Below are 16,773 nucleotides of genomic sequence, written 5' to 3' on the forward strand. Positions count from 1 at the left end.
TAATTTCTAACGGCAATACAACTGTGAAAGGGGCTAGTCAGAGCAATACTTTATTCTGGCTGATCATAACCGTGCATCATGGTGGAGGTATTTTGCTATTCCCAGAGAAGGATTTCCTGATAGACAGCATTACCCGTTGGAAGTGGGATTGGCAAAGTGATTGGCAATCACAAAGTGAAAGAACTGGCAGCAACACTAGCCACAGAGCACTGAGAGTGAGTGGAAGTGGAAGTGCAGTGGAATCCAAGGGGAATGTAGTGGTGCACTCCTGGTGTAATAAACTGGCATCACAAAAAATTTCTGCTCAGCCTGTTCACACTGCCATATGGGAACCTCTGTTATTGCCGGGGTGCATACAAGCACAGACAAATCTGATGCATCACCCAACGAGATGCGGACTTATTCACACATATTTTCTTTGTTAATACATGCTTTGCTGTTATCATGACTACATTCTCTCCAGAGTATTGCCTATTGCAGAATTGACCATGTGTGCATTGACTTTTCTATGTCATTACAGATCCTGTAAGTCACCAGGAAAAATAAAGAAAAGGCTTTCCCATATCACAGTACAGCTAATCGCTACAACAATCCACACATGCAAACAGTATCCCACGTATTCTGTAGGGACTTGATAACGGACTGCATCTAACATTGGTAAGGAGCCATAGCACAGTACATATTGTCTACCTGACGGATCCGGTGGAAAGCCACTGAATGCAGTTTGTCACTTACTTCTGGACACCCGCACAAGCTCGGACACATTGAAGACTCCAGACTTCACAAAACTTTCCTCCAGGTACCCTGAAAAAAGGAAGTTTGGGATCAGCAAGCATAGTCAGGGAAACTGAAAACAAGCTTGTCACCTACACTTCTTATAATTCTCTGACAATTCGGTTTCCTTTCTTTGGCATCATACCACAAAGTGACGGGATGCATTTATTTAAGGATCCTATGCTCAACCTGTACGAAATTCCTAAAAAATCTACCAGTGGCTAAAAAAGTCATGGCGTGAACAAAAATCTCGAATCCACAGAGAAGTAATTTATTGATCACCTACACCCCACATTGTAGTCTTATGATCAGGGCATAATGAAAAGGCTTCAAGAGAAGACAAAGATCGAAGAAACACATACCGCAAAAACGGACTTAATAATACAAATTAGAAAAATATTGATATTACGTAAATATGAATCTACAATAATGTCAAACAGTTTTAAATTCCAAAATCTAGCCAAAATCACTTCCTACCTATTCTTAGATAACTGTTTTAAGTTCATGCTGCGTATATTTTTGAAGTGCTCAATAGTGGCTTTAGCTGTCGTTCGAGATTTATGAGGGGAGATATTTATACAGATGGGCAAAGTAGCAAACATTTTCCTCTGCTTCATGACTTTTCTCTGAAAAAATGCACTGCCTTTCAAAAAACTTAGTTTGAGGGAATCTGAGCAAAGTTGAGAAACCTAGCAAATTTCACAAACGTATTTTTCTAACTCACACTTTTATGTGTGAATGAGGGGACAGAGGCAATTTTCCAAGGAAACCGAAGGATACAGTCTCACTAACTAGAATCAAATCATGCAGGATACTTTAGAAGATTTGAAACTTCACAAACGACCATGTTTGTCCAACTTCAAAGGCGTAGTCTGAAACTTCATCTATTGTTAAGACATACATAAAGTCTATATTCTGTTAATATTACTAAGTTGATATTTTTCTAGTCTATGCGTTTTTCAATTCATATTTCTTTATGCTTCCAATGGAACTCTGCACCCATTAAAATAGAAACATATTTTAAATATTAAGGTGCAAAAAGCCATTCAAAGAAGTTTGCAGTAGAAAGGAAAGACTTAACTTGAGACTCTATAGTCAATACTGGCAAATCTTTAAACGCCATTGAGGTACATGCATAGGATGCGAAAATGCTACGTTTTCAACAGAACGCACAATTTTATTTGATTGGCCTAACTCCTAGGGTGATTGGGAAGAAACTGGAGTCATCCTAAACCTCTCACTAATCACACAAGTGGTTCGAACAACGTTCCCACAACAGAACAACTGCAAGTAAGTTCATTCAGCACACACAAAAGTTAGACTGGATTTGTACGAAAACCTGACAAAACAATCCAGTCTGTCATTAATGATGGAAAAATACAAGACAAAATTACTCAGGCCACTGAACATGACATATGCTTTTTCGCTGCCTGTATCACTACAAGGAAATTCTTTGGAGAAAAGAGTGTGACGGGGTGATGCATTCAAGAAAACTATCCAGCTGCTGTCCTTGAATATTTCCTGGTGTTGACATGATAAATGTTAAAACATCAAGTAAACTGAAAAGAACATTTCAGAACAATGATTTTCCTTCTTCCAAGGGCATATGCTTGCAATGTGGTTGGAGTGAGTAATTGTGAGAATGTCTGTTGTGGTGTGCCTGAAGTGTGGCTGAAAGCCACACAAAACATATAGACAAACCCATGAGCATTAGGAAGGAAGCTAATATTATTGTAGTATGGGTCGTTTGTAAAAGTGAGCTAGCAGGTTTGGGGATCTACTTGTGGGAATAGTTGTTTCTTATAATGGCAAGTGCAAACGTGTTAATCTTCTTGTAGCTGTTTAAATGTCACATGGGGTATTAATGGGCAATATTATGCCGTAAGTGTATCAATTACAATACTAAGATCTTTTTCAATGTGGTACATTCTGCCCTGGAGACACCTACGTTAACTATCTCAATTAGATAAGACCCAGTCTGATCAGTATATGGGTTTCTTTCCTTCCTTGTTTATGAACCATTCCTTAATACTTTATGAGGAGCCCTAAATAAAGCATGCTGATGAAGAAGTCCCATTGTATGCAAAAGGGGCTCACATTCAATATTTATGTACAGAAGCACAACAGGCCCACAACTTCTCATGGGTGCTTTGGGGGAATACTAGCATGTAGCCAATCTGTGGCCTCCACACTTAGTCAGATGGCTATCGTAACTAGAAGAATTACAGCCAATGCAATGTTTTAGAAAACGGACACATGTGCTGGAGTAGAGATCAGTGAAATCTGATTTGTTTACATGAATGGATTAATTTTGTATTCCAATTTCTTTTGAGATGGTTTCTCTTCCACCTTAAAAGGTAGGTATAGCTGTATACATCTCAATGGATCTGTCTTCTTATCTGTCCATCAATCAGCCTGCCTGTTTGCTAGTCTGTTTATCAAGCTACAATAAGGGGGAGGCGGTGTTATACTGCAAAGAAAACGGGTCACACGCCCTTGAGTACCCCGAATAAATGATGTGCACATAGACCATGAGTGCTTCACTGGTTACTGATGGAAGAGAACATTTTCTGTTTTCTTAAGTGAAGTGATGCTGTAGCTGCCAAGGTGAGATACGCCTCTCTTACAGATTCTCCTACCGACTCTGTCTCTGGTGACTTCGACATTGGGCAACTGAATATCAATGTACAAGAAGGTCAAAATGTGAGAGCCCATGACTGTTTCCGGCCTATGCAATCATTTATACTTACAAAGAGCAATGCTCGGCTTCTCCCTTGCAGGTTATAGCAGGGGATAACTGCCTCTCTGCTCTATGGATGGGTTGTTAATGCAAAATGTCAGGTGCACTAAACCTTATAGCAAACGAGCTCATGTCCCTTCGGACGGCAAGCATGTGCTGCCTCTGCCACTATTCACCTCTGCCTACAGTGACCAGATTCTAAAAACCAAACACCAAGACATTTACCAAACATGGACGAAGGACTACAATTTTACAACAAAACAGAATGACTTAACTGACAGCGCTCATCAGCACAGTAACACAGACAAGGCACTAAGGGGCTAAATTAAATGCAGCTTTTAAACTCAGTCTCCTGTTTTATTTAATTTTATTTCTTTAAGAGCTGCTAGCCTCTCCTACCTTGGAAAACATAAACATGTGCACTTCCGTCTTTTTGAGAACCGGGACATGTGCAAAATTTGCCCAAATCTACCGGGACAGCTGGTGAAAAACTAGGACAGTCCTGGCAAATCCTGGACGCCTGGTCACCCCGCCTCTCAACCCTGTACCTTACCTTACCTTACCTTTGAAGCAGGTTTTCACCTGCTTCAAATGATTTAAATTCACTTAAAAATGTGTTTTTCTGTACACTGAAGTATACAGCCAAAGCATCGACTTTATACATAATTGATCTACCTATTTGTGTATATGAAAGCATAAGATTATCACGTGACTGTACGTAATGTGTACAGTGAATTACTATAACCAGCAGATGGCGGATAGTATTGGGAACTATAAGGTGGCGAATTGAAAAAGAATACGACCTTGCTGGTACTAGCACATAACAGCAACGAGTACTGGGTGTAGAGGGAATAATGACAAACAGCTTTCTTGTGTACCGTTAGCTGGTGGTCAGCTGTTTGCTGAAGCAGAAGACCAACATGGGCATGGACTTATAGCGGAACATATGCAACATGTGTTTGGATGTTTAGTTTTGTGTGGAGATATATAGCAACGACTGCCAAACAGGGGACTGAACTATACTATACGACTTAATTCAGCTTTGGATTTTTACTGAAGTATGACCTGGTGTTCTTCGGCTGAATATTGAAACATCATTAACACTCACTTATCTATAGAGTCGAGGGTAGGTCAATGCTTATTGGTTATAAAGTAACATCCCATCAACCGGTGCCCGGTGTTGGTATACTAAATGGTAACAAGCACATGCTAAGCTGTACATTGATGTACAAGTCCAAGACGTGCTGCATAGTGAATTGTAAGCTCAAGACTTGGTTGCCGGTAGAGTGATGTTCTACCAAGACACCTTAAAAGATCATAAATATTTATTCTGATAACATCAATACATCACAAGAACAGAAGATCAAGCATTTGTGCAACACATTTATGACCCATCAAATATGGGCTCGTCCGAAATGTATTATTCCGAGAGCCACTATGCAAAGAGCTTCTACCTGGTTTTGTTGTACTAATCACTAATTTCAAATTAACTGTATCACTGCATCAAATCTGGTTGTGTGTTCATAACAGTAACAAATGAGATGGGGTTGTCCAGATCTGTGCGTGGTGTGGTTTGACACTGAAATCAGTGGCTCTAAAAAATAAGGAACCTGGCCCTGGTGAAGGCACAAGAGAGTGGGTCTTGTTTTCCTGCACTCGTATACTCTGCAAATGATGGTTTAGGTCTCCAGAGATGGAGCTCCGCTTCATACTGGCCCAGTTGCGTGGTCCGTCAGCTTCATGCAACTCTTTCCGCTGTTAGATAAACATGGAGCTGGATCTACTGGTGGTGAATATTTTATGCCTTCAGTAGAGTGCTGAGCAAAAAGTATGAAGTTTTGATCAAGCGTTTTGCAAGGATACCCCCACAGGTACCTTTAAGAACAGGACAAGAGGCATGGATGCTCAGCTCAAGTGCTGGCACAGTTAAAAAGGATTTACAAAGATGTGTACTTATGAAGAAGAGAGACAGAGCAGCTGTGCAATCAAGGGAAATGCTGTTTTTTTTCTATGAATATTCTACAAGCATTAAGAAGGCATGGTACTAACCAGTAAGACTATGGAAAGAAACATGTATCATGGACATTTCTCTTTTAAGACTCACTGGTATGAACAGAAGCAATTGTGCTTGGGAAAGGCAAACATTTACCACAGGGGTCATGACATCAATATTTCGCCCAGTGTACAGAGGGCCGGATAGCCAACAGGAGCTGCTTCAAGTCTGCAGCAAGCTGACAGCCAGAGGTGGGCTTAATTTGCTTTGCCACCTCAAGCGACAGTACAGTCAACACTCTGTAGGCCAATGATTAGGAGGCCGATTCATTTGCAACATTCAGTTATTCACGTGTCTCCATTTTGTGTAATGCTAAGTGGTTCAGTGACTCAGGATTGTAATCGGCCAGAGACGGAACCCGTTGGAATTATGGGAAAGTGCTCTCCTATGCAGAATTTGTTTTTCAGAAAATAATAAGACAATTTCATCATGAGATTACAGACAAGTCAGTTGCTCCCCGTACATCAACACATTTTGTGAACCCATGCTTTGACTTCTCATAAGGGGAAACAATGGAGGTAACCTTGGTAGTGCCACTGTGTGTTTGACATTTGCCACACACATTTGGTGTGGAATACTGAAGCACTTTACAGTTTTTCTGCCTGGGGAGATTCCTGTGACCTTACTTACCTTACTGTTTCAACTTGTATCTTTTTTGTGTGGAAGAGACCCCCTTACTCAATCCCAGAGTGTATCTACATTTACTCCCCTTCTAACTAATGTCTGTTCCCTGCTGTATTTTGACTGCATTTCCTACGTTTTGTCCTTTTTTTAAACTTTTCTTTCCCATAATGCTTTTATTTTTTCTGCTGCCCACTTGCTTCCTGTTTTTGGTGTCTATCTTCTGTGCTGTGCTTCTCTCCCCTGCAGGAAACTGAAATGTCTGACAAATGTAAACGTTCTGGCGAGACTGACGTGGCTTCATTGTTTCAGATATATCAGTATGCACAAAGTCCGCATTCATGAGGAAACAGCCATGTGCACATGGAGTCTCCCTTGGTCCCATCCTGTCCCGGATGCTCTTCAAAGCTCTGTGTTGCTTATCAGTGTTATGTATGTGCCTTTGGTCTCTTTTCAGTGAAATATATGGATGACATGGGTTACAGGCGGCTAGGGGCCCAGGTGACATCCAGTGATCCCCCAACTGCCTGAGCAATATACGCAGGTAAATATCCTGCGGTACCGAGGCTTAAATTTCATGAAGTAGCAATTTCAAGAAACTGCGTCTCTTGAATATTAATTGAAAATCTGGCATTGCTCTGGCACTTGAAGACTAAGGCTGGGCATCCTGCTAAAGAAGGTGACTCTGCTCTCCTACTACTACTCTAAAACAGATTCCTAAGGATGCGGGCTTCTCCTCCAAACTGACGACAATCATTGACCCCTTTCCACAAGCACTCGAAACTCCCTCAGCGAAGCAGGCTATATCTCGATTCCCACTAATCCCAGCTTAAATACTGCACCATCTTCTCTCACGGTTCAAAGCTGGTACATATGTCACAGCTTGGTCTCTGATTCCATCTGCCTCTCTGCTACGATAGGAGCAACACGGATGCCAATAACCTCATTTTTCCATTATCAGAGTAAGATTACTATCTGACTGCACCTTATGCGTTGTGTGTCAAGTAGCAAAACATAGCAACGCCATATATATCAGAGGGGAGGTGATGCCAGACTGGCACACTGGTTATGCAAACTGCCTGTCTCTCCTTTCTATGCAATGGGTGGTAAGTCGCGACCTTCGATGAGAATGCTGACTGGTTGACATTGATACGGGAGTCACAGATTACTTACTTGTCAATGTCCCATATGGTCAATACTAAGACAATTAGCCTTATCTGGGATTCATCGATGAGAAGAAGCCTGGTTTGGGATGGGGATGGTTATTAGATGCACACAGGCTGTACTGCAAGTGTAATTTCTGTTTTCTAAACAATGGTGCCCTGACAAGTGATAGAATTGTCACTCCGGTGCCAGAATATATTAAAGAATTGAACTGTTACCATCTGCATTTTTGGGATTGCGCGACAAAGCAATGGTCTGATCCGCCTGTTGAGACCCTTCTTAGACAGTATCCACAAGAATCACCTTGATACACGAATTGCAGAAGTGAAGCAGCAATTAAGACTATATCTCAGTCCCCTTTGCAGGTGAGAGGGAAAAAAAAGCGGCTGCTTGTGCACAAGCAATGCATTTTTATGTGTTTCTCCCCAAAACGTAATGAGTGCAAGTGTATACCTAAACTGTCAAATGCATTTCTCTGTTTATAAGAATACTCATTAAGGGTTACAGCAAAGTATGTGCTTGTGTTAACATGCCATCACACGCTACCTTGGGCTACTACCAGAACTTCAAAAGAGACCAATCAAGGCAGATTTTTTTCATTGGACTATTTTTGGGAATGGGAAGTAAATCTAAATGTATCTCTTAATTTGTCCTTGTGTTTTGTCGTAGGGCAAAAACAAATATGATTTTCTGGCGCTTCTCAGTATTTATTGCGGCCCATGTCATAGGTTAGGGATTTTGCTGCATGTGATGACAACGGGACATGCAGAGGGAGGCCACCTAAAGGGGTCTTTATGAAGACATTGTATGGAACAAAACTGGTCCTGTAATCTCCGTGTTCCCTTTACAATAGACCTCCCCACTACTTTATATCTATCTTCCATATAGGCACCCTATACAGTGACCATGAATTACAACCACCAATGAGATCAGCAGGCATACATATATGAGATAAAGCATCCCCATCGACAAACTATAAGGATTTCCATATCAAGCATGGATTCCGTAACTATCTAGAGACAAGAGGTGACATCGGAGTTCCTTTACAAAGCCACACACCTTCAAGGTGTTTTATAATCTCTGGCTTGACCTTTGGAGATATTTTCTGTATTATAATATATTGGCTCCTTCACTGTTTTCTCCCCCCCCCTTAGGGCCATTAGAAGAATATAAGAATCAGGCCTGTATCCCCCTTCCCCCGAACTACTAATTCCCTGGGCATCTGTAATATCAGGGGGGGGTTACTGCTGATGATAACCTAATGCAGAATTGGTGTTCCGGCAGCAATTCCTATGTTTTTCGATGTTTTTGGCCATAGTTTCACCCTATTCCTGCAGTTCTTGTAAACCCAATGGCTCTGGTAGCTCATGTTACCAGCCCAGTGAGGAACCCATTCATATGGCCCTTTGTTGGTGAATAGATTTTTGTGCTCTCCCTTCCTTCCAGTACTCTGTATGCCCCGCTATGTTTATATGTGGTTTGCTATCCCTCCCAGACCATTTTTTCTCGCCCTAATCTTCAGGCATTATTCTTATGTCTCTCACCCACCCTCTCTCATCCCCAAATATCTTCGACACCCCTATCCCTTGTGTACTCTCCCCATACAGCTTAAATACCTTCTGCCCTTTAAATATCTGGACAGTTCTTGATTGTTTTTGACAAAGCCGGGCCCAGAGCCATTTCCTCTGTCTTGAAGTCGCCCATATTTGACATGCTCATAGGTGGGATACTGGAGCCACTGTGGCTCATAGGTGGGTACTGGAACCGCTGTGGCACCACCCTGCTCTCGCTGCCTATGGCAAAGAAAATCAACAACTGCAGCAGCACAGAAGCAATTATGCACATTCATTTTACCAGCATTAGGACAGTGCCAGTAATACTCCTTGTACTGCAAGACTCAGACAGTGGTGAAACATCAGCTCAGTCTCCAAGTAACTGAGAAGGGTCAGCAAGTGGCACTGTGGCACCCACACTTTTGGCCCTTTCAACAAAAAGATGTGCATTTTGCTGTTTTGGAATACGCGGATTGTTTTCTTAAATGCTTCTAAGAGGGCACCTAATCATCCATCTTGCCTATGTGTATCATAATTTAATTAGATAGAAGAGATAACCGAGTTCAAATTCGGGAGCTGTATGAAGACAGGATGAGGGTCCACACAGCACACTCATTATTTTGATAAAGCTACCGACTCTAATGAGGAGAAATAAATGAGTCACCTGTACTGGACTCATCCCCGCGTACGTGTAATACATAAAATCACCCTTTTGATTTCATATATGAAAAAAAACATTTTATCTCATCTTTACATGCTATTTTCCAACCGGATATTCTTCTAATTGGCAGGTCACCTCTTGATTTATTACTTCTGCTTAACTTGCCCTACTACCGAATTACTGCCTCTTTCTCTTCGAAGAATGTTTGCTATGAAAAGAAGCAATTGTGTTTGGCAAATTATTAACGACATCAAGAAGTGCAACATTTTTCAGTAAGGAACACCTGCAACTCACACTTATGCTTCTGCCAGACCTATACTATTCCTGACACTTGAAGCATGATGTTTTGCTACCTGTTAGTTACTATGGTGCATGTTACTTGCTCCATGTACAGAACATTAATGCTGCTGAAGCATGTGTGCTAAAAACCAACAAAGGTTATTCATATGTCATCTAGCATTCAGAGAGAAGTTGGTACAGCTTACAACCTCTTACAAGAACCTTTTACAAGAATCATTTAAGAGTATGCTACAAGGATAGTAGCCTGTGCCCTTCCTGGTGTCCTCCTTTGAATTTCTCAATTTCCTCTCGGAAATGGGCAATAATTCTTTCTTTCTCCTGCCATATCGTTTTGCAAGCAATGCTGCCATTTTCTGATAGACTGGACGAAAATGTATCTAGTTCTTAATAGGAAAGGAAGGTTTCATGGTCACATTAGACTGTACAAGTGCAACATATCATTTCTTTCGCTTTTATTGTATGCCACAAACCACACCGTGGCTTCACAGGTAAGTTCAATGGCAAACAATAACATACGAGCTGTAAAGGAGGAATCAGGAGTGATTGGGAAGGAAGAGCGTAGATTAGAAGAGTCATGTATTCAGGCTATTCTTGTGCCTATGTGGACAGTTTTGTGACTAAACGCTGCAGGAGAGTGCTCCCACGTCTTGCTCTCAGTATGGCGAATACTTGGCCACCTATCGTTAGCTTTGACAGTTCTATTGTGTTACCTGAGCTCAGTTTCCAACAACGTGATTGATTAATGGGGTTGAAGTATTTCAGGGATAAATCATGTGTGCCTCTGTGGTCAATGCACGTTGCCTTGAATTGGAGGTACTCTGCTACTGCAACCAGTGGACTGCAGTGCAGGTAGGCCAGATGCCATCACAGCAGATACCACACTTTACTATCCTCTGTATTTGGAGAGTACATTAGAATCCTTGGACTAGGTTGGTTTGAGGTTCAAGCAAAGACTGTTCACAAACCATTATTAGGGCTCAGAGCGATTTCTCCTACCATCGACACCGACAAATAATAAAGCCAGTGATCTGCTCACAAAAAGACAAACTAGTGTTCTTTGAAGCCGAGTGCTTTTAAACACACGTGCATCATCGCCCTGAGCACCATTCACTGTTTTTATTTTTTTAGCTCTAGAATGGATGTTTATTTTCTAGTGTTTATATTTTGTTTTAAAAAGCTTCCCTATAAGGCCCAATGCCAGGTGTTGTTACTTTTGGTTGATTCTGGCTGGTGTGAACGCACTTTTTTTTATGGGAAACTGCAACGCTGCACACAAGTTTGCAGTTGTGCAACAGAAATATAGATTAATTAACAAGTTCTTTTAAATGGCAGTACGTTTTTAATTCTTTGATGTATTGTATAGAAAAGGTTATTTGAGCAGTAACACACTGCTTGGAGATGCCTTGAAAGAGTGTTGAAATGTTATAGTGTGCAATCCAATGTAAGGTGTCAATCCTCCTAAATATAGCAAGAACCCCCATCTCCCCCAAGTCGCAAACCTAGTAACTTCTAAGGTTTTCTTAATCATTGTCAGTCTCAGCTAGACAGCACATGCACTGTCTCGAAGAGACGTGTTGTGTTCTATCTGTGGGCTTACAGGCCTCCCATCTACTACTACTGGTAAACTTCAGGTTCGCTCTCGGTTTCTTTGATGACATCCGTCATGGCATGCGAGCGTCATCATGTCTTCTTCTTGTGTTTGGCCCTTGTATAGTGCATAGACTAAGTAAATGTCTCCTTACACTGCTTCCAGTTTGTGGACCTATTTTTTTCTTTGTTTTCCAGCACTCCATAGAAGTACTTGGGTTTATCAGGCCGTCACTCTTGTACACAGTCACGAATACCACTAAAATGCATGCTCGTGTACATAAACAAATGCATTTCTTAAAAAGTTGTTACATGAACAGCACTAGTTTATTTGTATTTTTCGCACGATCCAAGTGCTAGCTTCATCGTCCGTCTTGCCATAGCGGGAACACCAGTCAATGGTATTGGAGCGCTTTAGGTGCTCACCAGTTACATTGCACAACACATCCATTGTTGTTGCTGATCCTGCTTCTACTAAGGTTTTTTTCCCCGTTGTTGCTTGCCCTCTGCCCATTCCTTCCCGCTTCACTGTTTGACCTGTATCCCCCCCCCCCCCCCCCGCCTTACTTGTCCTCCCTGCAGCTTTTTTTTGTTGCAGGACCTGAAGGTATTGGAGCGCTGGTTCCGTCATCATGCCATTGTGGAGCACTTTAAGTGCTCACCAGTTACATTACACATTGTCGTATGCAGGGGGAAGAGTATGTGATTTGCTCAGAATCGCAATTGTTCAGCTTATCCCAAGATTCGAAACTTGTTCCCCAGTACTCCTGTCAGCAGCTCTGGCTATGACACATCCTCGCATCACTTCAAAGTTCCTCAGCTATTTCTTACTATCACTTCCACATTTGTTCAGCAAAACCCTGTCAACACTGAACAAGCAGTGGCAAAGCCAATAGATCTCCGCAATGCCCGAGCTCTTGGCCTTGTCAATGTCAATGTCTTTTAGCCATGTTGCCTAATAGCACATCTGCCATTCAGCATGGCTGAAAGTCACTGAAAAAAGCGCTACAATGAGGCCAGCGCAAGCCACGTCATAGTGCTATTTTGTGTTAGGAGATACAGGACAATCATCGCAACATGGGGCGCAAAGAGACATGGCATCGGCTCAACATCCTGTGATTCTGGGCTTTCAGTGACATTTGGCATGCGGAACAGCAGATATGCTGCTTGACAACATGGCTAAAAGACATTCACATTGACAAGGCTAATAGCCCAGGCGTTGCTGAGAACTGCTGGCTTTGCCAATGCTTGTTTCAACTGTAGACATCAATATTTCGGAGGAGCAGGGTACAGTCAGAATGGATGACTTTAAAATATGTATTACTGCACTTTGATTGGCCTCTATTTCTAATTCGTTGACATAATGTTGCGCGGCCCAGCCTCTCCAGTCCCCTTCAACGATTTTTAGACACTCTGCAAACATTTGCAAGCAAGCAGGAACATATATTTGGTGTTGGACGAGATGTCATGTTGCCCCATGCCCATTCTCAGCAGGTTATGCAGGCCTGTTTCTACAGTGTGGATAAGTACCAGAAAGCAATGCTACAGCCAGGACCGGAGCGGCAAGGGTTAAGCAGCTTACACAACTTCCACTTTTGGCTGGTGTCCGGTGGTTAACTCCAATCGCCTTTTCCTCTTGATCACTGGACCGTGAAAGCAGATTGCAAACATCAGACTTTGCTCTTCGTGCCCCCTTCGTTCTCAATCAGTGAGTCGGTGCAGGCTGCTGTCATGGCCAAGGTCAGCAAAGCCCCGAGCTGAGAAATCCATTTTTGCTCATCAGGCTGCAGAAAATCATGAATGTGCCTGCAATAAGAGAGCATAGCGGGACTAACAAGAAACTAGCGGGGGCCTTTACAGCAAGTGTGTGTTTAGCTGCGTGTGTCAACCTTAGAAAAGAGCTGGATTTATATCAAGGATAACTTCTGGGTCCGATGTAGAGGACGGCAAGACCATGGTGCCTACTTTGGTGCCAACAGAGGGAGAGGATGTGGCACTATGACAAGAGCTAATGACCATGGAACTGGGGGACCAGGTTCAATTCTCGCCATCGGCTCATCAGCTTGTGATTCTCGGCTAATCACGCAATCTCGATGTGGCAAAAAATGCTTTATGTGATATTGTTTAATGTAACTGGTGCTCATGTAAGGTGCACCAATACCTTCGGGTCGAATTTGCGCTTTATAATACGTCAAAAAACAAATTTTCCAAAAAAAGCAAGGTAGGCGTGGAGGAATTTAAGAGGGCTCCCAAAAAAGCATCATCAGCAGTTCCTGTATTGAAGTGGGACAGTCATTTTAAATTTGGGAGAAAACACGTCAACGTTCCATCACTAACAATGTGGAAAGTGTTCCCTTTTCATGTATTAAATGACAAATACATTGTAACATTTTTTTGTTTTAGGGGTGCTATTTGGGATCTCCCTGCCTTCCGTTTTTCAAGTCTGAAAGACAAAACAAGTTGGAGCAGACAAACAGATTCAAAAGAGCGCTAACAACACACCCATATAGGAACAAAAACTGGCCACCTGCATTGTTTAAAAAAAAAGTCCATGGCTCCAAAACTAGAAGAGGTGCTTTAAACACACTCTAGTAGTCTTTAACTCCAATTGTCTTATCATCCGAGTTTTCATATCAGTAACCATGTCCAAACATGGCTTAAAAAACGTGGAATGTTAATTTGCTCGTGGTAGGCCGTATCTAGTCCCAGCCCCACATTGTGAGGAGACATGATCCTTACATGCTTCCCTGCAACTGGGATACACACTGGCCTTGGAGGCTCAGATTAGATCACTGTGTGGGCCGGTGGCTGGCTTGCTGCCAGCATCTGAGAGTATCCGCCGCTGCAGCCTCCCATAACACTGGTCTTGAAACCAGTGGCCGCGGGCTGTGTGCCTTCCCCACTTTCTTTTAACAGCCGTGTGTAAACATGCCCCCCCCCCCCTCCACTAGCCCCCCCTCCTACGTCCCGTCTGTCCCGGCCGACAAGAGTCTCGAGGCTTTCTTTAATTGATTAAGAGCTCAAAAGGCGCGCCTTTTCAAATCAAGATGTTTGCAGGAGCCCTTTCTTCCCTTTGGTACGGCCCCTCTTCTCGGATTACTTGCGAGCTTGACTGTGACGTCTGCTTTTGCAAATCCCTAACTAGGCCTGTTCCTGCCCTTTCTGGGCAATTATGCTGCCATGAATGGGCTGCTTGTTCGCCCAGCGTGCCACACCGTCCCGTCTAGCGCCGCAGTCTCGGGCGGCCCATTGTTTCCGAGCAGCCCCGCATTCCGATGTAGCAGAGGGAGGTGAAAGCTGCTCCGAGCAGGTGGCACGGGAGGATTTATAGTTTGACCCGGAAATGATCGAGTTGGAGAAACGTGATCCATAAAAAAAAAATGTAAAAAAAGGCGTCAGCAGAAAACAAGCACAACCTGCCGGGAAAGGTGTCGCCAGTGCACCGGAAATGGGAGCTCCGAAGGAATGTGTCAGGTGGCACGACCAGTGCACTGGCGGCAGGTGCAGAGCTCACCACGATTCCCAGTGTTTTTCGTGTCGTGTTGTGTGAGATTTTTTTTTCTCAAAGTCCTCTTTTATTTAACCTGTCCTCTTTCTGCTCGTTTTACTTCAGCGTACATTTTTGGCACACGTTTCCCTGTTTCATCGCCTTTCATACCATTATCGACCGCAATAATGGTGCAAAGGTTTTTCAGTTGAAAACACTTTAGCAAATGTTTTGTTCCCAGCAACACGGTTTCTCCACAAGAAGCATTTTCCCCTGAATCCTTCCTCTTCATTATTCCAACTGGCACTGTCTACAATCTTTGCGAAATGAAAGAAACTGCATTGATTCCCTTGAACATTTTTTAGCCTGAGTACTTTTACATGGGAGCGCAAAGCAAGGTCGACCATGAGACCCACAAGAGGGAGGTGGCGCTGGGCCAACTAGAAGCTCGGACATACAGACACATCAGTCTCGCACGGTTCCCACCCAAAGACAAGACTTTCTGTTTTATTTGGCCTGCAACTCCAGGTGTGATATGACGCTTGTACTGGTGTGTGCATGCCTGACCTGTTCTATCTTAAAAAGGCACCATCTTAGTGAAAGGAGATTCCCTCCCACAGCAGAAAGAAACACGAACAAAAGATAAGCACACGAACAGGACAAGTCCAAAGCTGAACGAATGCATATTGCTGATCCTAAAAAGCCACTCAATCTCGTCCCCTCCCAAACAGGGAGTTTATAGGGGTTCCATGCCACAGTCTTGCATGTATGTACAGCATGGGGGCGGTTACTTGGGAGTACAATCAATCCCCGAGAAAGAGACACAGGGCCCGGCAAACCTGCAATATTGTGACTTTCCTTAATTTCTTGCGTTACCTAAAGCAATCCAGATTCACGATCTGCAGCAAAAGTTCCAAAAGATTGTTGAGTGCAGGTGATACATTCTCCTAGCTTTATAAGAGGCCTGTAGACCACCTCTGTGTAATGCCACACTCTAGGAATGCCAATTGTTAAAAAATTGACACTGAATACCTGGTGGCAGCAGGGTCTGCAGCAGCAATCTCTGATATAACCACAGCATCCCTCCACCAGGTAGTAGAGGAACCATACATAGGGAAGCATGTATATGCAGATGGGTGAATTTTTTTTAATGGATTGTACATTTTAATCACAGGGATGGTATCAGTTTGTGTGGCTTTCCCAAAAATGTCTAATCACAAGATTCACTTAATATGGCACTTTCATTGAAGGATGAATAGTGAAACTATCAAGCAGCCCACTCATTCATTCAATAAACCAACCATTGCATTCTGATGAAGCTAGAGCCAATCTGACACTGTAGGCACCATACTTTTTAGAAATGTTCTTGCCTTGAAATAGCATGAAGACAATTAATTTAAAGCATGATTATCAAACAATACTAGCCCCCTCACTTTTTGACACAGTTGAAAGATTAGTCTGCTGTAGCTTCTTTATCTTATGTCAAATAGCAAACTAAGTGCTGGTGTTCTCACCTTTCAAAGAAAGAAAATAGAAAATGCTCAATGATGGTATTAAAAGAGTATATTCCTTTAAAGATGTATTGCTTGCTGCACCATGGACATTGGAATTGTTGTTTGGAATAGGGCTATGTGGAGGAATCGTATGAAGTTGACAAATTTGCAAATTCAATGTGTTAGACTTCGTATTTATTGGGATAGGGAACCTACTGCGTTTTCACTAACGAAAATATAGCGGTGCTCAGTAATATGTGGCCTTCTCACACTTCTGTGACTGGTGGCCCATTTACTGTGTAATTTCACTGTCCTTCCCTGGCACTACCCAAAAGGGGGT

At 42.7% G+C, this 16,773-nt stretch overlaps 1 protein-coding gene across 4 annotated transcripts in view; it reads right to left on the reverse strand.

The window, feature by feature from the left end:
* Positions 1 to 16,773, reverse strand: part of NFIB (nuclear factor I B) — a 353,009-nt gene that overhangs the window by 159,680 nt on the left and 176,556 nt on the right. For 3 of the 4 annotated variants that reach the window (XM_078675900.1, XM_078675901.1, XM_078675903.1), the window contains exon 4: positions 736 to 804. The exons of the other annotated variant lie outside the window; for it this stretch is intronic. In XM_078675900.1, the coding sequence (XP_078532026.1) occupies positions 736 to 804 (69 nt within the window). The remainder of the gene's footprint in view (positions 1 to 735; positions 805 to 16,773) is intronic. 4 annotated transcript variants of the gene reach the window in all.

This window comes from Lissotriton helveticus, chromosome 2_1, assembly GCF_964261635.1.
Source record: "Lissotriton helveticus chromosome 2_1, aLisHel1.1, whole genome shotgun sequence".
In the NCBI taxonomy this organism is placed as follows: domain Eukaryota; kingdom Metazoa; phylum Chordata; class Amphibia; order Caudata; family Salamandridae; genus Lissotriton; species Lissotriton helveticus.